This window comes from Sphaeramia orbicularis, chromosome 3 (assembly GCF_902148855.1).
Source record: "Sphaeramia orbicularis chromosome 3, fSphaOr1.1, whole genome shotgun sequence".
Classification (NCBI taxonomy): Eukaryota; Metazoa; Chordata; class Actinopteri; order Kurtiformes; family Apogonidae; genus Sphaeramia; species Sphaeramia orbicularis.
The window spans coordinates 4,705,175-4,727,265 of NC_043959.1; the positions used below are offsets into that span (position 1 = coordinate 4,705,175).

Here is a 22,091-nt window from a genome sequence, read left to right on the forward strand (position 1 = left end):
CTTTATCTCCTTCTTCTTTTAAGAGTTCAAAATTAAGAGCTTTACATATCAAAATAACCACTCCTCTCTTCCTGCTGTTTTTACATGAACTGAAAAAGGAGTATGAATAGCCAAACTTTTTTAATTTATCATGTTCTTGTTTTGACATGTGTGTTTCCTGGAGAAAAATAATCTGTGATTTGTCCTTTTTCATCTTGATCATTACTTTACTCCTTTTAACTGGATTCCTCAGCCCATTCACATTCAAGGAAATAATTCTTAAATTATGCAGCCCCGTTATTCAAATTCCACTTAGTAGCAGTCGCCCCTGAAGTGAACATTAGTGAAGCTATGAGAACTATAATACACATATAAAAGAAAAAAACAAACCTCCGTAAGGGGAGGAGACTATGCTCCCCCCAACTGACCCCACTGGAAGGTCTAGGGTGAATCCTCTCATAAGGAGAGGACCCTGAAACAGAAATGGTTACTATGCCTAATAATAGAACTACTACCATCCTACAAGTCCAGCGTTTCTATTGTGGTATCTAGTCCCGCTTTTCCCAGTCCCAAGATGTCATATCATTAAGGCCAAGACAACAATCAAATAAAATTCTTAATTGTCTTAATTACCGCACCGTTTTCCGTAGTTTAGTCTCTGACCTTACTCAGCGATGTGTCTCTGGAACACCCGCAGTTTCTCTTTCACTCTCTGGGCTGCAGATGATCTGGGGCCTCATGTATAAAGACTTACGTGGATTTCATACTGAAACCTGGCGTACGCCCAAATCCAGAAAAGTCCTTATGCACAAAAAAATCCAGATGTATAAAACTGAGTGTACGCCCAAATCCATGTACATTTCCTTTATACATCCTAATCAGTGTGGAGTTGAGCGCATATGTTGGAGTACCAGACTCCTCCCTCTCCACACCCATATTTAAATATGTAAATTAGTATAGACGGGGTCTGCAGGTGGGATTCCTCCTGGGATTCCCCTCTCTGCGTGATCAGATGATGACGTCAAGGTGGACACGAAGCGGAGGCCAAAACAGGCGGAAGAAGAAAAGAGATGACTGAGACTGTTTGAGCAGAAAGTTGACGATATTTTGGGTGACTCACTGGGCTGACTCGGATCATCCCCAAGGTAAATATATATTTAGTATTTGTGTAACTCACACATTAGTTCATTCTATGGGCCATACGATAGTCTGATCACAGCCAAACAAGATAAAGGTTCATGCGTCATCATGTCAGGATATCAAAGAGGAAATCAAAGACTTTGACTCATGTTTAATCACTCAAATTATTATTTTCCAACAATGAGACAGAAGACGGTGGGACGCAGTATCATCCTCCTGTCACAGAGGCCTACTGTTGCCTCCCTGGCGTTTACCGGTCCTCTGGTCCGCCACAGCCCACTGCTGATGCCCGTCCGACTGGTGTTCTGTCGACACCTGCATGGGTCCATGCTGACCCAAGTCACCAGAGGACACTGAGAGGACAATCGGCGGTGTCTATGAGCGACTGGACTGACTAATAAATGTTCTCACAGACATGAACACTACATTAAATGCATTTATCAAGCAGTGAATTTTGTGTCGTTGTCTCTTTATATGGTTGTTGCTGAATGTCCTCCCAGGTAGGATTGGCATTGATGAGTCCAGGGTTGGTCTGGTTGGTTCTGGTTCTGGTGGTGGATGTGCTGCTGTGGCAGTAGGATGACGTGCCGGTGTGTTCATTGTTCATCTGTGTGCAGAGCCGTCGGGATGACGTAGGCAAGGTAGGCAGCTGCCTAGGGCCCCCTTGCTGCAGTGAGCCCCCGATGGCTGCATGGTCATTTATCTGTACAACTTATTAAAAACCATCCATTGTAAACAAACCACCACAGTGAGGCAGCACTAACCCTCTCCTGTACTGTTTTGTGACTGGGGCCCCCCAGACTAGAGGGATTCCCCCTATGCAGTGACAAACGCTATGAAGGTCATGTAGAAGTGACCTCTGACCTCGCACACAACAACACAGCGGTAAGTATTAAGTAAACCATTGTTTTCTCCAAATAGGCTACAACTGTGTGATATGTTTGAAACTGTGTGAACAAAAGCCCTCACATCAGTGACCAAACACAAAGACAGATGTTAGCATGAGAGGGTGAGGATTCAGTTCAAGAACTAATCATATACACACAACACAACTGTGTTCTGTTGAAGAATTTAAGGATAGAATAAACACAACTTCTCCATCGCCCTTTTCTACTGTTGTACAGCATTCCAAAACTACTTCTGAGCTAAATGATTTGGATGTGGAGGACCGAAGTACGACAGCATTAAAAGTATTTAGTCATGAAAAGCTAAAAGCTAAGCCTACTGAAGTGTTTTCACTTACTCTGGACGGTTGTCTGCCCCCTGCTGCGGTCACCGACACAACTTCATTCCAAACAAAATCGTCTGGTCCTATGAATCCCATCCAGTTTGGCCAAATAATCCATCAAGTTCAATGTACGTTTTCGGTTAGCTAGCAATTTCCGTTGGTGATCTCTCCATCCCATTAGGAGAAAAATGTCCCTTTTCCATTGCATTTGTCCGTCTCATCCATACATCCGTTCCTTGTGTTGCAGCTGGTTTGGGCACAGAAGAGGACTAGAGTAGGACTGCAGCAAAAGTTTGTATTTTCAAGCCAACATTTGTTGGAGTCCCTCACATCAGCTCTGTGCCCTCACTGCGGAACTGAGTTCTGTTCACGTTCAAGGAGGCACACGTAAACAAAACATGAGGCGTTCGGGAACAATTAGAATAATTAGGAAATTACAACACTTTTCAAAATCATCAAATATTCAGAATATTAAAATACAACATAAAAAAAAAATGAATGGCGGTGTCTGTGAACCATGTCTGTGAACCATGTAATTACAATCCTACATTTTAAACTCTGTAATTATCTATATGGCTGGCATTTATATCAATAGAACGCAACATCAGGAAGTTGTTGAACATGGAAGATTTGGTCACTGCTTTTGTGCGAGCTAAAGTCCGCAAACGTTTCTAAAACTCTTAATTTTTGATGGTTATTCTTTAACAGCAATCCTTGTTGTATCATGTTGTTAAAGACAGTGTGTGTTATTTCACTGTTTTAATACATCTCTTAACACATATACTGTGTAGTTCAAGAAAGAAGCACTTTGTTCCAAAAAGTCTTGGCATGTATAGTTCTTTGTAAGAATGATGATAATAATAATAATGATAATAATAATAATAATAATGATGATGATGATGATGATGATGATAATAATAATAATAATAATAATAATAATAATAATAACAACGATAATAATAATAATAATAATAATAATAATAATAATGTTTTACCATGTTTTTGACTTGTTAATAAAAATAAACATTATTATAACCAAATTATGTCCTTCCCATCAACAATGCCTAATTGAAGACACTGTGTCCTTTACTACACTCTAGTGGATACTCTGTGTAGCGTAATACAGAGTAATTCATGACTCATTAAATGCACCAGAAAACAGGAAATCGCATCTGGATTTTATTTTTCTTCTTCGGTGATTCAACCACCACATCTTTGTGTATTAGGGGCCTCACTTTACTAGGGCCCCCAGATATCTTGAAACAGCCCTGTCTGTGTGTCTCCGATGTGCCCATCAGTCGGAGGAATGACTTTTTTCACATTATTAACAGTTTCTCAGTGTCACCTCTAAGTGTCGCCAAAGGTTCCAAAGCACTAGAAATGTGCGTACGCCAGCTATGGACTTGGCGTGGAGGACCGCACATTTCCATGGCCATTTCACTCTTTATACATCAAATGTGAGCGTGGAAAAGGGCGTACGCCAGGCTTTTGTGCGTACGCACGCTTTATACATGAGGCCCCTGCTCTCCTGACGACCTATCACCCGCTGTTGCCCCGATAGGTTGATCAGTCGCGACTTTGTGTTCTCCCCTTCCTCCTTCTCCGGTATCTCCACGGTGTAGCCATGACTCAGCAGCTCCTGTCGTACCTCCCGTGCGTCGCTGTATGTGCAGGTCCCGGTGTCCCAATGGATCTACATACTGGTGTATGGAGTTTGAAAACGAACTCCTTTCTCCTTTAGTATTTTCTTGATTGTGTTCTATTCGCGACGCTTTTTGACAATTTCAGTCGCGTGATCATGGTCGAAGTAGAGGGCTCTATTACCTTGTGTTATTTTTCCCCTTTTCCAGGCTTCTCTTAAAACCAGCTCCTTTGTTGTAAACTCCTGGAAGCTGATAATGATCAGTCTGGGTGGATTTTCGGGTCGGGACTTCTGTGCTAGAGACCGGTGCGCCCGCTGAATTTTCAGATCCAAATCTTTCAACAGTGGTAATTCACGTTTAAGGAGATCTGTAATGAATCGGGGCACCGAGTTTCCTGAATCGGGGCACCGAGTTTCCTTCCTCTCCCTCTGCAACTCCAAAAATTTGGATGTTGTTCCTACGGGATCGTGACTCTAGGTCCGTAAATTTAAGATGCAGGGCCTCTTGTTTTTCCAGACAGGTGCTAAGCACCTCTGTCACCTCCTGCACCCAGTCCTCCATTCATCCCACTCGTGTCTCCACTTCTTCCACTCGGTCCACTAGACTCTGCACTTCCTTCGTGATGGTGTCGAGTTTACCATTAAGTTCTTGGCCCAATAAGTTGATTTCTTGTCTCAGACTGTCATTATCTCCTTTTACTTCGGTTTTAAGATCATTTATAGCACTCACAATGTCGGCCGAGTTTATGCTCGTTCCAGGGCTCTCCTGGGCAGCACATGGGTCTCTGCTGGCTAATTCTGCAGTTTTCGCTCCAGTGCTGGTTTTATGTTGAGTTTTTGGCATTTTTTCCTCATTTATTTGGCCTTTTGCTGTTCTCTTCCCACTCATCTTAATAGTTTTCTTCTTAAAATTAAATTGTCGAGTTTTTAATGAGGGGGAAAGTAGCTAATCTGGGAGAGCGTTCTCAGATATGTCTGACTACTCCATTAGCTGACCGGAAGTCCCTTGACTTTATTCGGATTTAAATTTAATCTGAACTATTCTTTTTCAACTGGAATAAGGTGTTTACATGGGCATCTTAAATAGGTTCTAATGTTTTTTCAGATTAAACCAGGAATAAAAGTTGTCATGTAAACGCACGGATAGTGACTATGGCTCAACACTGAAGCAACACAGCAGCTCCCAGAACTGTGACATTAAAGCTTCACTGTTCCACAGTGACATGAAACTATGCTGTATCATATATTTTAGTCTTTTGATGTGAACAGAGAGGAGAGAGCGGCAGAAGGAAAGTGTGTATTTTCACCTGAAGCTTTAAGTACAAGAACCAAGAATCTGCGCTGTGTTACTTTTAAGAAGATACATGAAAAATTTCAATTTATAGTGAGTTTATTATTACAGTGATTAACAGAAAAGTTCCACCAACCTGTAAAAACAGCAAACCTAGAGTAGTCAGCAGTTCAGTATTCTCTGGTGAAAACCTAAAGAGAATGAGACAACTCATATGAAAAAAAATAACGTTAACTACGCTTGCAATTACATTTAATGTCTGCACTTTATTCTTAAGAAAACATAGTTGATATTCAAGGAATCCGCAGATTAATCAATCATGGTTTGATTCAGCATAATTGTTGAGCATTAATTATGACCTGTGGGGGATGAAGAGGCTTAAAGAAAAATGACTGCGAAGCAGTACATAGGCATTAAAATAAGGCTCACAGTGGTATGTCTCATTAAAAGCAACAGCAGTACTGGGGGACTTGATTAATTCATTTACCCCCCAACAGGAGGTACTCATAATGAGCTCTATTATAGACACTGATGTCATGTCCTTATTTATGCTGTCGGTTTGTATTTAAATATTCAATACATGACTAAAACTGGAAGTGAGTAAATTTATACTGAGTGGGAAAAAGGCCTCAGGTTAAATGTGGAAACTTTGTTTGAAACTGAGGGAAGACCAGTTATTGAAATTCACTCAAATCATGAATAAAAACCTATCAAGTAAGAAACTTCTCTTAAACAGCAAGATTATATCAATCTTTTGTGGCTGAATATCATTTTGAAAAACCTATTGTGCCATTGGTGTCTTATGTTTAATTACAGTATTATCATTATTTTTTTATATCATTAATTTCATTTAAACTTTACTTACTCCACTGCTCTCTTGTACACTTCGATGGCCTTGTCAGTGTCTCCTGCCAGCAAATGAACCTTCCCAAGCATCATGAAGGTCTTGTCATGTTTGTTTAATTGGAGAGCTATGTTTAGTTGCTCTTCAGCCTGACAGAGACAGAACAGCAGCGTTCAGATCAGTGGGGCATAGCACAGTTTGTACAGGGTACAATATATTGTCGGTAAAATGATCGTACTTACATGTTTATAGTCTTTGAGGAACAAATAGCACACTCCCAGATTATGACTGATTTCCTATGATGAAAACTCACATTACACATTGGGCTTGGGTGCATGCTAAATTTAACAGGGCTGGATATCAAGAGTACTACATCTGATTCACAAATACATTTATTATTAACACTTGTGTGAAATACAATTCATACCTAGAGCGTGATGGCACTAAACACAAAGCACACCAGTCATTATGGAAAAAATAAACCCCAAAAGGAAGATACAGGATTTATTTTGCAATAATATCTATGTCACTATACATTACTGTGATCATAGAGCAATTTGCTAAAGACATTATTCAGCTAAAGGTATTGGTATAAAATGATCTGGGTGAGTTGAAAATGATTTTATAATTTAAACTAAATAAAATGATCCTTCAGATTCTATGTTTGGACCTGCAGGATAGTAACTGTCGGGAAATAGAAATAACAAACCCTAGAATTCATTGACCAATCAGAGTTGACAGTTCAACAAAACCATGTGAAAATCTGCTACAGTAACTGCAGTATTGTGTATAGTATCCATAGTATATAAAATCAACTCACATATAAATGACAAATATGTCTGTCTGGGCAGTTCAATACAATTTCTATGGCCTTCATTGTGAGAAACTCTTCATAAAACTGTTCTTAAGATGAGGATAAACTGTTGTATGTATGAGAAAGGTGAGTCCAAATTAGGGCTGCGCGATTTTGGCAAAAAAAAAAAAATCCAGATTTTTTTCCTCTAAAGACTTGATTTTTGATTTTTGGGTAAAACTACAAAAGACAACAGAAGTCAGCATGTCGTTTTCGTGAGCAGCCCACAATGCAAGCCACTGCTCTGGCCTCAAATCTGTGATGGTATCATGTGATGAACCCACAGAAGTTTATTTTTTCTTAATTAAATCTTTATTGAATGAAGTAGAGTATACAAACAATGTATACAACAAGAAAATAACATAAGTTTGCCAGGGGGAATACACTATAATACAATGTCCAAATCAGAGCAAATACTCATGTTTTTTACAGCCTTTTTGTTTCCAGATTTATCTAACAGCTTTAAATAAAGTTCAACATCTTTCAGTAAATAAATATTTGGTTTTGTGTTACAGAACTTACCTTTGTGAATGAAAAATTTAGCAAGTAAGAGGACTAAATTAATCATTTTTTTAAAAAAGAGTTGTTTTTTTTCTTTTTGGGGTATCTGGGCCCACACAAGTGATACCAATGTAAGTCAGTGACAGGCATCAGTCGTGCATGCATGGACCACGTAATATGAGTGATCCCATGCGGTTCTATTTAAACTGGGGGATCCATGCGTGGAACAGAATGACCCAGGACACACTGGAGGGATTATATCCCTGGAGCTGGTGGATGTGTGTGGGCAGAGGGCTGTCTGGGCTCCTCTGCTGAGGCTGATGACCCCAAGACCCAGACCCGGTTCGGAAGAAGACAGTACGGTACAGATCCGGGACAACGGAAGATGAATGATCCGCATGCAGTTATATTTCAGTTGCGGGATCCGTGCGTGAAGCCATGGCTTACATTGCTATAAGTACTGCGGGCTTATTAACACATTTAAAGTCCGGTCATTACACAGACTTCTGTGACAGACCGCTGTCACTGATAGGAGGAAGAGCCTACGGTAGCCCGCAAGCACATGGCCTGGAGGCACGAGAGAGATGAAATCGATTTTATGATTTCCCTTTTTTAAAAATCGTCCAAATTAAAAAATCCGATTTCGATTTGAAATTGATTATTCGTGAAGCCCTAGTCCAAATGTGGAGAGAATTTCTGAAAGAATTCTGCTTCTTGTTTCTCTAGAAGGGTGATGTCTTATGACTAGAGTGTTGTGTTCTGTTACCCAGTCCTCATTGAGCCTGGTCGCTTCATGATAGAATTCAATAGCTGCTTTGTGCTTTCCTAGGAGAAACCTAAAGAAAAAGAATAAATAACAATAAACCACAAGAGAAATTACTTCAACTTCATAGCATCTTAAAAAGTGAAAAGAAGTCATTGGGGATGTATTCATTTTTCCTGAAATGTTATCAGAGGCCACTACTAGCTTGCAGCTTGGCTGCTATCACTATATATTTCACTCGTATGTCTGTCTTTCTAGTTACAGAAAACACCATCAGTAACTCACAGTGATCTGGCCACTTGCTTGAGATTGTCCGGGCTGCCGGGATTAAGGATAGCACAACTCTGAAACAGCTCCAGGGACTGCTGGATCTTTCCCTCAAGACGCAAGATTAGTGCTGTGGCAACAAAAAAGAGATATACAAATGTGAAGGGCAAAAAGCACATTAAAGGTGCCCTGCCACACATATTTCACTACTTTTGTGGTACTGTCTGAAGTTCTACCATAGACTCTGTAACATTTTTTGTGGAAAAAATGCCTTGGTTACCAAGTTTCAAGGCATTCTAACATGGTATAGAAAGCCTGCTATAAGACTCAGCTCCATTTATACCAGTTCTCATGAATATTCAACATGCTAATTTCCTTGACTCTGATTGGCTAACAGCTAGCCAATGAGAGCCTGGCTTTTCAGCATCTTTACCCTGTGCCCAAGTAGAGAAACTGGTGTAACCTGAAAATGAAACTTAACATGCTTTGAACCAGAGATGTGGACTCAAGTCACATGACTTGAGTCATTAATTTGATGACTTTGGACTCGACAAAATGTAAAACGACTTGCAAGTCGACTTGGACTTGAACACCAATGACTTATGACTTCATTGGACTTCAGCCTTATGACTTGAAAAGACTTGATACATCACCCAAAACTTTAAGATTAAAAAGTGTGTCATTAAAAAGGTGTACTAATCAAGTCATGTCATAGCTCCCTCACTGAGCGACACAATCCACCTCTGTCTCTTGCTGCCTCGGTGTTCTTGTGTGAGCTGTCAGCAGTAGGGGTGGGAATTGAAAACCGGTTCCAACTTAGAGCCGGTTCCAATTGATCAATTCCATCGGAATTGTACGCACCACAGACAGGGTTGCCACATAGGGAAAACCAGAAAATGGGACTTACAGAGTAACATGACCGTATGCCATTGTTGTGATTTATCTGACACTCACCAGGGGTGCCACCACTGACCAGTCTGGGCAATATCACCTGCTTTTTCATCATGTTCTAAAATCGTCATTCTTTCAGAATATTTCCATTTGTTCATTAAACAGTTCAGGAAAATATGATTGTTTCACTCTCTGTTTGTGAGTGTACAATAGAGTATATGTGTGACATTGTGAATGACTTGATATGGAAACTGACCTGTCCAACTACTTTTTTTTCCCACTCAAAAAACTACGCAGGAATCGATAGGAGAATTGATAAGGAATTGGATTGGTGAATAGAATCGACAATGGCATTAACATTGCTAAAATCCTATCAAACCCCTAATCAGCACTTTGTTTTTGTACATTTTGTGCATGTTGTCAGTTCACTTATTTTATCAAACATGCTTTGATAAGTAAATGCCAATATAAAAAGCATATATGATCTGTCACCTAAATGTACTAGATTATTACTGTTAGAGACAGGAAAGACTCAAAGGACTTGAAATTCAACGTTTGGGACTCGACTTGAGACTTATCAGCCTTGACTCAGGACATGACTCGGGACTTGAGGACAAAGACTTGAGACTTACTTGTGACTTGCAAAACACTGACTTGGTCCCACCTCTGCTTTGAACGTCTGACTCCCGGCTTCTGTGCCTCTCTTTTAAGGCAGACCTTACAGAAAATTTTGACAACTTCTAACCTGTATCCACTGTTTAGTTTAGTTAATTGTTTGTCAGGGACAATGTACGAATAAATTAATCTCAAAGAGAAGAGGTGCTTTGCATCAGAGTTAGCTACAAGCTACTTTTCATCTGCTGTCCCCAGGCAGGTGTGCACACAATATAGAACATTTACACTACATGCAATAAAAAACTGACCTTAGCTCATAATTACAATAGTTAAAAAATTATGTGCGTATTTCAATTTCATAATGTTTCCTAAAAATGCAATTCATCATACTTCACTTCTAAAACAGGTTTTAAAATCATGTTTAACAAGTCAATTTGTCCTAATTCATCAACCATTAAACATACATTAAAAATATGTATCAATGAATACATATTAAAATCTATACTAAAAACATGTAGTGCATCTCATGTTGGCACAGTTGGGAATTGAGGACATGTTTTTTTTTAATTTTGTGAATTACTATTCAGATCAATTGACAACTTCAGACTGTCCAGCAGCTGGTTCCAATGTTTCATGGTTTTAAAAGAAAAGGCTGGCTGCACAAAGGCAGAACATCTTTTAGGGATTGCATAGTTTCTGTGAGCCGTGGACCGAGAACTCCAGGTCACTTGTTCTGAACAAAGTTGAATAAATTTCTTTAATGGAGGCAGAACACTATTATTAATAATTTTGAAAGGGGCTAGTAAATTCAAGTATAAAATTAGATTGTCAAAACTCGGCATTTTGTGTTTGTTTAAGACGCTACAATGATGATAGCAAAGGGCTTTTTTTCATCAAGAACTTTTAAAGCCTGATTATAGACAGACCTGAGAGGTTTGATTGTGGTCTCATTGGCCTGAGACCAGCTGGACATACTGTAGATCATGTCTGGAACAATCATGGTCTTAAAGTAAATCATGGCTGCATCAAGTGAGACACTGTTTCTAGTGTGTCTAAATATAGAGATAGTATATTTTACTGAATTACATACTTTCTTATTATGTTTTTTAAACCCAAAGGTTTAAAATGTACCCCTAGGTATTTAATTTCTGTTACAATATTTAATTTTGCTCCGTTTCCAAAAATACTGGGCATGTTTTTGAGTTTGTTGGTCTTGGTAAAATACATGCCAACTGTTTTATTCCTGTTCAGTGTCAGGCGAGAAGATTTTAGCCACTCATTTATTCCCTCCATGGCCAGAGACAATTTCAGAGCCACTTGATCAATGTCCTTCATGTGTACGTAGATGACAGTGTCGTCTCCGTACATGATGATGCCTACGTCTTTGCACACAGAGGGCAGATCATTAATGTAGATGCTGAACAACAGAGGCTCCAAAATTGACCCTTGGGGTACCCCTGTTGTGCAGGGCTTTAGAGAGGACAGATTATTGTTTATTCGCACACATTGAACACGATCTGACAGGTACAATTTTAGCCACTGCAAAGCATCAGAGGACAGATTATAATGAGAGTTTGGACAGGAGTAGAGTGGCTTACCGTGTCAAAGGCCTTTCTTAAGTCCAAAAACACAGCCCTAACTATGCCCCCTTTGTCAAGGCTTGCTTTAAAACCTCAAAGTCAATCCAAGCCAGAGAGAACCCGTAGATGAACAGACACACATGCTGTTTGATATGGTCATTGTGTGATCCATTATTCACAAAATCAAACTAGAAGCACTTGGAGAGCACAGACCTCCACCAAGGCAAATCAGTGCCCCGGAGTTGGATTAAAATTTCAGGAAATGTTGATTCTGGCACAAGGAACAAATGATTAAATTTTGGTGGCGATCAGGGGTGGTGGGGCCACGAGGGCGCACTGATCTGCCTTGGTGGAGGTCTGCGCTGTCTTTTCTAGAAAAGCACTCGGAGAGCGCAGACCTCCACCAAGGAAGATCAGTGGGCCCCCGTGCCCCTCCCCCACCACCCCCACCACCCCCGATCACCACCAAAATTTAATCATTTGTTCCTTGTGCCAGTATCAACATTTCCTGAAATTTTCACCCAGATCTGTCCATAACTTTTTGCGTTATCTTGCACACAAACAGACAGACAGACAGACAAACAAACCAACGCTGACAAAAACATAACCTCCTTGGCGAAGGTAACAACTGTGGCTCATCATCAAGTCTACTGTTGTTAGATGACTTGGGCAGTTTCCCAGACTGTATTAGGAAAGGTGAGCTTGCAGTACTTGCCAACCTGCGGTCACCACCAGCCGCCATCTTCTCGAGACTGGGCCACCTCCACTGCTCTATGGGAATGCTGGGTCCCATGAATTTGTCATGTTTACCCCCACTTTACGTCACCCCAGCTTCCTGTATACGAAAACTGTCACTCAGGGGCTGTTTACACGGCGTAGGATTCAGTCGACTCCGGGAAGATTTCATCGCGGATTAGCCTTCTGTTAACATGGAAACGGTGCCTAGAGTGCCTGAATCCGGAAACTTTTGATACCAGGGTCTAGGGTGGAATGTTATCGATACGCTCCGCATTTCAGCTCCGTGTTAACGCGAATCGGAGCGTTCCGGGGTAAAATATGACGTCACAGCATGCGCACGCAGCCAAGAACCGCCAGTTAACCCACTCCAGGCCAGTTGGTGGCGGTAATGCGCCTCCAAGCTGGTTTGCCAGCCTCTATGACACAATAAAGCTGCAGAAAAAGAAGGAACAACCACAACAACAATGGCCGGTTTCAGAACAACATACGTGCTGCTAACTGTGCTCAGCTTGTCTGTCCAGACAAAGAAGTCCTGCGTCTTTGTACGACCACTCGCCACTGTTGTTTGTAAATAGTGTTGTCTGCCCCTTCTTCTTCTTCTTCTTCTTCTCCTCATTTAAAGGCTGTCTAAACCGGAAATCGTTTGTGCGCAGGCGCGTGTTTTACCGCCACTGTTTCACTACAGCTCTACATCGCCAGCTACTGGTCTGGCATGGCCACTACAGCGTATTCAGCCGTCCTCGTGGACTCATGTTAACGCAGATCGTTATCATAGCGGCTTCGTCTTAACGCGGAATGATTTTATAACGCAAAGGAGAAATCTTTGCAGAGTGTTGCCGTGTAAACGTACCCTAAGCTGGATGAATTTGGTGGGTGTGGTCTCACCCGGGCAAGCTCATGAATAGTAATGAGCTCAGGCATTAACATGTCACACTGACCAGCTTTTCTAATTGACCTAATTTCTCCGCTTATTTCTTTTCAATGGCAATAGCAGGCAGAGGAGGTAGCAGTTCATTTTCAAATTCAATACATAACACAAACACCCGTGGACCTAACATAATTTTTAAAAAAATACAAGTAAAAACACTTTTGTGTGGCAGGGCACCTTTACAGGCACAGCACAGGGTCCACAGAGCTAATCTGAGGAGCTAAAATGATGAATTAAGGAGTGTGTGCAATGAGTACCACACAGGTACTTCATTATCATACATCATCAACATCATACATGGTTCAGGATGAGTATTAAAAGTACAACTCACCTTGTACGTATATGGCATATTCACACATTCCAGTTGTTTCCTGTAGTTGTTCTTTGATGATCATCTGTACAGACAGAATAGGAAACTATTTCCTCAAATGCTTTGGACTTTTTTTCCAAACAATATTTATTATGCCAAGGAAAGTTTACATTAATTTATTGTATTTCTCATCAGATACATCGAGGCTGATGTTGAGGAGTTTATCTTATAGTCTCTGAATAACATTTTTATTATCCGTTTGAATCTTGCACAATCCTCTTGCATAAATTGAGAAGGACAGTCATAGTTATATACATGTGTTGAAAAGTAGCAGAACACATGTATTTAAGTAGGTAAATGTATTTAGTTACAAGCTAATCCACACACATATTTGCTTTAAAAAGCACATGTGCCAAACCTACACCTAGCATCAGCACTACACATTTCACATAGGTATCATTACAACAGAATATTGGAAATGCTATTGACTCTGTCTTAGTGTTTTAACTCTGGGATTGAAATATAATCTGTATTGACGGAAGTGAATACAGTTAAAAACTATGATACAGACACTCCTGTTTGTTGCCTGATTGGGTCTCATCAAACACTACATGTCAGTCCTTCATTCATTGCGCCCCTTTCACAAGATTCTTATGGATACAGTTATTTATATACTATGTATTTCAGGCACTCTAGAATGGATGGAAGCTATTTCTAAATAACTATTAACATACATTTGGATTCAGTCCTGAGGCAGCATGAGTTCTTTACCTTGCAGGTGTCATAGTCTTTGCGGATATAGTGCTGGTGGATCAGCCAGTTTCTCCTCTCCACAATGGGAAGCTCTGGAGCTAAAAAACACAAGACGATGCAAAATTTAAAGAATTTTTAAATGTAGAGGATTTGTAATCTTATTACCATTTACTATTCACAATATGTCTAATTTATAGTTATAGCTGGTAGTTGAGTAAATAACCCTGAAAGTGTCATCTTTTTGCAGTCATTAGTAAGGCTCTGATCTGACAGTGAACACAGATGTAACTCTTCATCCTAAATCCAGAGGCTAAGTCTAAGTCAATTCACAAGGTGAATGGTAAATTTGAGCTTGTTAGCAGGTTTTTAATTATGGAGACAGAGATGGTTCAGACTCAAAAGAATTACGAAGATGTATTTTTAGACTAGATATTATTTATGGAGTCTTTTGTGCATGACAGCTGAATAAATAACGCTGAAAGCAGCCTCCCTCTGCAGTCTCTTGAAAGGCTTTGATGTGACAGTTAACATCGCTGTTAACACTTCAACCAAAACCTCCAGGATAAACTATAATCAGTTCACCAGCCACGCTATAAATGTCACCTTGTAAGCAAGTTCTTCATTTAAATTTAATTTTTTTTTTTTTTTTTTAAATACAGCTTTTCTCTGTCTCTTTTAATGTCCCTGTAAGTTGAGATATTCTTCTTGTTGCCAGGGCAACAATATCTCCAGTAAGCTAGGTGCTTGCGACAGAACAGAGGGTATAAGAACAGACTGAAAGAGCAAGGATTGAAGAATGAACAGCACAGTACAAAGCCAGCTGAGCAGAGGGTTAGGTAACCTCAAGTACTAAACCATAATGCTCGAAGTCTTCTTCCCAATGGAGCCCAACATGTCATTTCACAATGAAACAAACTTAATTTCAGTTGGTGGAAGTTTGATTCTAGTAATCCTTTCATCTTGAACCTACTACCTTATTCCAGGGCTAAAAATAGGATTCAAGGCAATGTGAAATGAAGTGCTGAGTTTTGAATGTGCCACTGACATTGGAGAATATCATTAATGAAGAGACTGTGAAAATACCGCATGAATTACACAAAAGCTGCCTTCTGTTTTTATCTGTCAACACTTCAAGAACTCCACTGTTAGCACTGCTAGAACTGGAGACACTTCCAACTGCTTCACAAAAATCCTCTCCATAGCTGAGTGAGATACTGCATGGGATTCACACGTTTGCCTTGTCAAGATTCAGAATGGCCCTATTTGTAGCGACCTAATCCGCTTTCTTCCTGCTGAGACAGCAATAATGTTCTTGTCTCTGGGTTTCAGCTGTGGCCCTGTGGTACTCCCATGTCCACATACACAAAAGCTGGGCAGATTTGGAAAGGAGGCAGTGTACATGGGTGACATGTATTCCTGTAAGTATGAAGAAGAGGGGAATGGAGCAAGGAAGAAGAGCGCAACATGAGGTCTCCTAAATATAGTTTTGTTAAAAACTTTATCCCAAACACGGAGGAATTCTCTCATTGTTCTATTTGATCTGGCTAATGCTAAGACAGATTTGCCTTCCATGTGCTTCAACCATCTGTTAAAAAGGGATAAGAGCAGAGGAGAGGCATGCTGAGATCAAAGGACACATGGGGAGAATATAATGGAAAGTATGATTAAAATTATTTTTGAAGTTTTATTACAGAAAAACTTCACACTGCAAAAAAAATCCTCCCCCATGACAAGTGAATATTCAGCTGTCAACACTTTTTGTCCAAATAATTTCTTCAACAATGAACTGGTGACATGTCCAGGATGTACCCTGCCTTCAACCATTGTTAACCCCTGCAACCTTCTTGAGGCCTAAGTGATTCAGAAAATGAATGAGTATTCTCAACAACTTTTTTTTTTTTTTAAAAGGCAGAATGAGTAAGATCACTGAGAAATCAAACCTTGATTCTAGAAAGATTAGGGGTAACAACAAATTGTAAACCAGATGCAACCTTATTTCATTCTTTAATTTGTTTAATACACAAATTTCACACGGACACAGTATTTCTTCTATCTATGTTATAAAAAAGCCAAGTGGCCTCTGTGTGTACGCATGTGTATGTGTGTCCGCTTTATAACTGAAAAACTGGAGAGAGCTAGCCTTTGCTTTTTGGAGTACTTCTGTATTTTGGGTCAAGGATCAGACAGGCGAAAACAGCTTATTGATACAACAAATACTTTTTGAGTTATTAGTTGTTTTTAAAATTACAACAGGCTTACAGGCGGCCCACAGACAAGTCCATTCACAGCCACAAACGGGGGGCTGGATCTAGACCAACGGAAACAACCGGGACACAACTCGAGAACCAGGTCCAGCTGTGATCACATCCTAACAAGGTCGGTCTGGTTCTTACTGTGGCCTGGTTCCACTCCGCCAGTCCCCGGTCAGACCCCGCCTGTTAATGTACCCCTCTGGACCCCCCTCCTGCCTTGACAGACCGTTCTGTGCAGACTCCAATTAGACGGACCGAAGTTCAGCAGATCCGGACACAGAATGAGAGCGGGTCGCAATAAACCGTCATATTCAGTCCTAAAAGTCTTATGCTGCCTTCACATGCTAACGGGAACAATAAAATTCACAAACCATCATGTTCAGTCCTGTGTAAAAGTGCTGCCTTGACAGACCGTTCTGCGCAGACACAGATCACATGGACCGCAGTTCAGCAGATCCAGACACAGGACGCCAGTGAGCAGTGTTGCCAGAATGGGTGGGTTCCCGCCCAATTGGGCTTGTTCTCAACGCATTAGACGGGGAAAAAAAAGGCATTGGGTGGGTTGATAAGATTTGGGCTGGTTTTCACAACATTTGGCGGGTTTTTAGCAAAATCGTTGGCGGTATGGGTCGAAAAGTACAGACTGCATGTATATTGCAAGCATAATTTAAAAATGTATCCCCCTTCTCTCTTACAATATATACAATATATGTGGTTGTATGCAGAATTAAAGCCAATCTGCTAATTGGTACAGTGATTTTTTTTTTTCTTCTTTTTTTTTTTTGTTAGGGGTGGGACTCTGTTGGAGCATGGGTGGGAAGCGGGGTGTTTGTATTGATTCATGTCTGTAACATAATGTCTGTATAGTCTCTGCATAAATACCAATAAAAAGACTTTGAGCAAAAAAAAAAGGAAAAAAATTAAAGCTGCAAGCAGCATTGGGCGGGACCTCGCACCGGGCAATCCGCCTCCCCCGCGATCCGCCTCCCGTGTGATCCGTCTAGGCCGCGATCCGCCTCCCGTGACTGTCGACACCTCAGCTCCACTCACACCTCTCCGTCCCCATACCAGTTCCCACCCTTTAGTGTCTGTCCTCCTTACATCTGTACAGAACACCAGCGACCCTCTGCTGAAACCACCATCACCTTTAAATGAGACTTTTATTTTGGAAACCCTACTGTGTGTATGTGCATTTGTTTTGTATGTGAGAGAAAGAATCAGTTTGAAAAATGAATTAAAATTGTATGAATAATTGAGCATAAAAGTGATGATTTAGCACATTTAAGGCTTTTATTTTGGAAAAACCCTATTGTGTGAGCATGTGAGAAAGAGTACTTTTGAATGAAGAAACATTGTACAAACAGTTGAGTGTTTGGTCATAAAAATGAAAAGAAGTTATGGAATAGACATTTTGTATTATTGGTAATTGGGGTTTTATTTTGAAAAAATGTACTCCGTGTACTTTTGAATGTGTGCAAAATTTCCAATATCCAAAATACAATGCAGTAAAACCTGTTTTAAAATGGAGAAAGACAAAAAAAAAAAAATTTTTTTTTTGGATAGTCTGGGACTTGAACCCAGGTCCTCTTGTTCCATAGGCAGCTACATGAACCACTACACTAAGCACAGACACATACAGATGTGCACCAGGAAAAGTTTTATAGGGACTTTGTCATTGTTAAAAGTGAAAGTAAACATAGTCTTCAAAAAATCGCCATTATTCCATAACCGTAGGTCGGATCTGAAAAATTCTTTCACTTTTGGATTCTGCAGACTTGTGGGAATTTAATGAGGTATAAGTTTTTATTCAAAAGTCTGAAATGACTAAGCAGTAATTGCAGAAACGTAGAGTAACTTTCAAAGGCAGATTGCCAACTTCCTGTTGGAGTTAGCTCATGAGTGTCAGTGTATGATTTGTCGGGCTCAATCAGACCAACATTTTGGCATTTGTTTCATGTTTCTGTGACATTCCTACTGGCCGCTAGGGCCGATTTTGTGTGTTTTTTAGTACATAGGTGGCGCTACAGAGTCCATTTTGGCACGCAAGGGGTTAATTTTAATATTGTATGAAAGTGTTCACCAGCCATGACATATATGGCAAATTTGGTGAGTTTTGGAGCATGTTAAGGGGGTCAAATGGCAGTCTAAAGAGGAAAAAGTATGAAAAGAAACAAATTGTTATAAATCAATAACCGTACATCCTATCTCAAAAATTTTTGGATGTGAGAGTTGTGCTGAGTCCCGTGAACGTGTAGATATGTCTCATGTGGGGAAAAACTCCAAAGTGAAAAATGAGTTCCAAACATCGCAACTTTGCGGGCTTGTCAAAAAAAAACTAAGACAGTTATGGAAAAGGTGTGAAATTGTTTTATTAAGGACGTTTCACTGTATCTTTTGGCGCTATTTAGAAGTCAATACGACAAACGGTGTCATCGGAGTTAGTTTTGAAAATTTTATTTTGAAAGGCATATTGCGAACTTCCTGTTGGAGATAGGTCATGAGTGTCAGTGGATGATTTGTAGAGCATGATCCAACAAAAATTTTGGCAGTGGTTTCATGTCTGTGCGACATTCCTACTGGCTACTAGGGCAGTTACCGTTTTTTTCACATAGGTGGCGCTAGAGAGGCCATTTTGGCACCTATGGGGTTAATTTTTTCATTTAATAAAATTTTTCACCAGGCCTGACATGTGTACCAAATTTGGTGAGTTTTTGAGCATGTTTAGGGGGTCAAAATCCAGTTCAAAGGGAAGTCGGAAAAAAAAAAAAAAAAAAAACGAACGAAAAACAATAGGGCCTTGCTTGCAGGCAAGGCCTCTCACTGTGTGAGAGGGCCTTACCTTTCGGCTAGGTCCCTAAAAAGAAAAAAGTACAGACTTAAACATGTCAATAAATTGTTGTGTCCTTGCACTCAAATCATAGTTCAGTTATTGTAAAAAGGAACAGAATCAGTCCAACTTGGTATCCTCAGTCTTTGACAGTCATTGGTTGATCAAGTATCACTGTGTTTGGCCACTGTCTGTTGGCAGCCCATACAAATGGGGTATTAGCCTGCTTACCTGGCTTTCACTGACTATATTTAGTTATACATGTTCAACATTCAACATCAAAGTTCCAAGAAAAGACAAATTATATACTGTGCATAGGTATGATCACTTTATTGTTCCATGTGCACTGTGTGCGATTAACTTAAGTGTGGTGGCCAATTCATTTTTAGCTAATCAATCAGGTGTGTGTGGGTGTTTGTGTATTGAACTGCATAAGTTTACAGTTGGCATTAGTTGTTTGGTTGCTCACATTTGATACTGGTATTGGACAACTTTTTTTGCAGTTGCTATGACTTCTTGATAGGGAAGATAATATGTGCTAGTTATTTGATTGTCTGATTGCACTCTATGGGGAGCCTGCTTGTGTTACCGTATTTACCCTTTGGCCAGTATTGGAATCGTATTGTTATCTGTCTGTCTGTCCGTCCATTCTGGCCTCGGGGTATTAATGCACAGCACGGTATGTTCTTTGTTTATTTAGCACGCCAAGTGCAGTGTGCTTATGACATGTACTTTATAACACATGTAATACTTTTACAGTTTTAACATGAGTCTCTGGAGAGGTTGAAATTTGGGCTGGTTTTTAATGAGATGGGCAGGTTTTATGTTGGATTTGGGCTGGAAACTGTCAGTCATATCAAGTCATAGCAACACTGCCAGTGAGTTGCAATAAACCATCATGTTCAGTCCTGTGTAAAAGTCTATGGTCCACGTCGATGCCAATACAAAACAAAATGAGGGCCATTATATTTCTTTCTAATCTGTGTGTTACACCAGTAAACTCAGTCAAGTCATCAAGTCATGTGAATGTGATGAAGTCCTACAGTAATGATGTAAAGCCCTTTCAAAGAAATATATAAGGTAGCTATAAATGCATTCCTTCCTGTTACTTTTGATTTCAACACAGAACAAAATGAGGGCCATAATATTTTTCATAATCTGTGTGTTATACTAGTAAGCTTCACTCACCTCCCCATTTTATCAACTCTACTGCTTCTAGACCTTGTGGATTCCCACAGGTTAACGTGCTAATTCATTTTATATACAGTACACCCAACTTGGTTACGTATGTGTAGTACTTCACTTTCATTTATCCTCTGCAATGGCAGATTTACCTTCCAGCGCCGTGCCTTCGTTTGAACATGTCAAATATTGAAAATAATGTAACAACTTATGCTGGGATTTGAAATCCCTGTCTCCCGCATGTAACACTGCAGTGTTACATATGATGTCATTGTCCAATTACACCCAAAGGACTTGGATAGTCAGCAGTGTGGATAATAATTGCAAAATAATATTTTTTGCTACTTCTGATTTCTTACTTCTACCTATAGTTCTTGTTATCTGTTTTCTTCATTATGTAATTATTTCTACTTTGCTAATATTTTCTGTTTATTTTATGCAGCTACAAGACAAATCCCCACTGTTGTGAAAAATAAACCTGGCAATACACTTTTTTCTGATTCTGATCAAATAAAACAGTCACTGTAATTGAAAATTTGGAGGAAATTATATAATTATGGCCACAAACTACCTTTTTGAAAATAGCATCATCATTTAAGGGATGATTGAGAAAAGGGCAAGGGTGACCTCTGCAGGACAATTAGTTCCACACCCATTCCATTACTATCCTTACTAGCCAAAGACTAGACTGGGATTTATGTTTATATCCCTCTGTGCAACATTTGAAACTGAAATAAAATAATGCATTTGCATGGTACTACTACTACTACTACTGCTACTACCAACACTACTACTACCACAACTAATACTACTTATAATACTACTAGTACTAGTACCACTACCACTACATTTGTCTGTACCTTTAGGTGCACGCCTTTTCTTGGCCTCAGTAGCAACAGGGAGCTGAAAGATAGCAAATTAAACAGCAACATCACACATGAGCCATACATGACATAACAAAAATATCCATAAGCCACTGAATGTAAATTATGTCTAAAGATTATGTCTATTATTAGCTCATACTTAAACTTGACGCCTACACAAACCGCTGCATCTATCTTAAATAGATTCGTGTGTCATAAATAGTTTAAATAGTAATAGTTATAGTTGTGAATAGGCTGTCAGGTTATGTTATGATAAGAATTGTTAAGGGATTTATAGACGCATGCGCAGACGCTTTATTTTTTTGACTTTTTCCATATTCGACTCACTTTTGGATATCTTTTAAGTCCATTGGCTTACGTTTTTATAGATCATTACTTCCATGTACTGCCATGTAACACATCATTATAACCATGACACAAGCAGGATTAGCGACAAACGAACAAGAGCCACTACTATTAGTCATTTCAACATCGTATAACGGTGGTAAAGGTATTTAGCGTCAAGCCTGAACTATCATTAAGGGTGGTTACTTACGCAACAGTATTGTTGCCTCTTCAATGGTAATATATAGTTGCTATCTTGCATATGAATGAATATGCCCTTGGATGAATGAGACAAGTGG

General features: G+C 39.8%; 1 protein-coding gene across 1 annotated transcript in view; it reads right to left on the reverse strand.

The window, feature by feature from the left end:
* The window catches only part of bbs4 (Bardet-Biedl syndrome 4), a 34,762-nt gene extending 13,239 nt beyond the window's left edge, over window positions 1-21,523 (reverse strand). Inside the window, 8 exon segments of the mRNA XM_030123438.1 lie at window positions 5,417-5,471; window positions 6,146-6,273; window positions 6,367-6,420; window positions 8,245-8,314; window positions 8,527-8,638; window positions 13,592-13,655; window positions 14,342-14,421; window positions 21,445-21,523. Coding sequence (XP_029979298.1) covers window positions 5,417-5,471; window positions 6,146-6,273; window positions 6,367-6,420; window positions 8,245-8,314; window positions 8,527-8,638; window positions 13,592-13,655; window positions 14,342-14,421; window positions 21,445-21,523 — 642 coding nt within the window.
* Window positions 21,524-22,091: the final 568 nt, after the last annotated feature.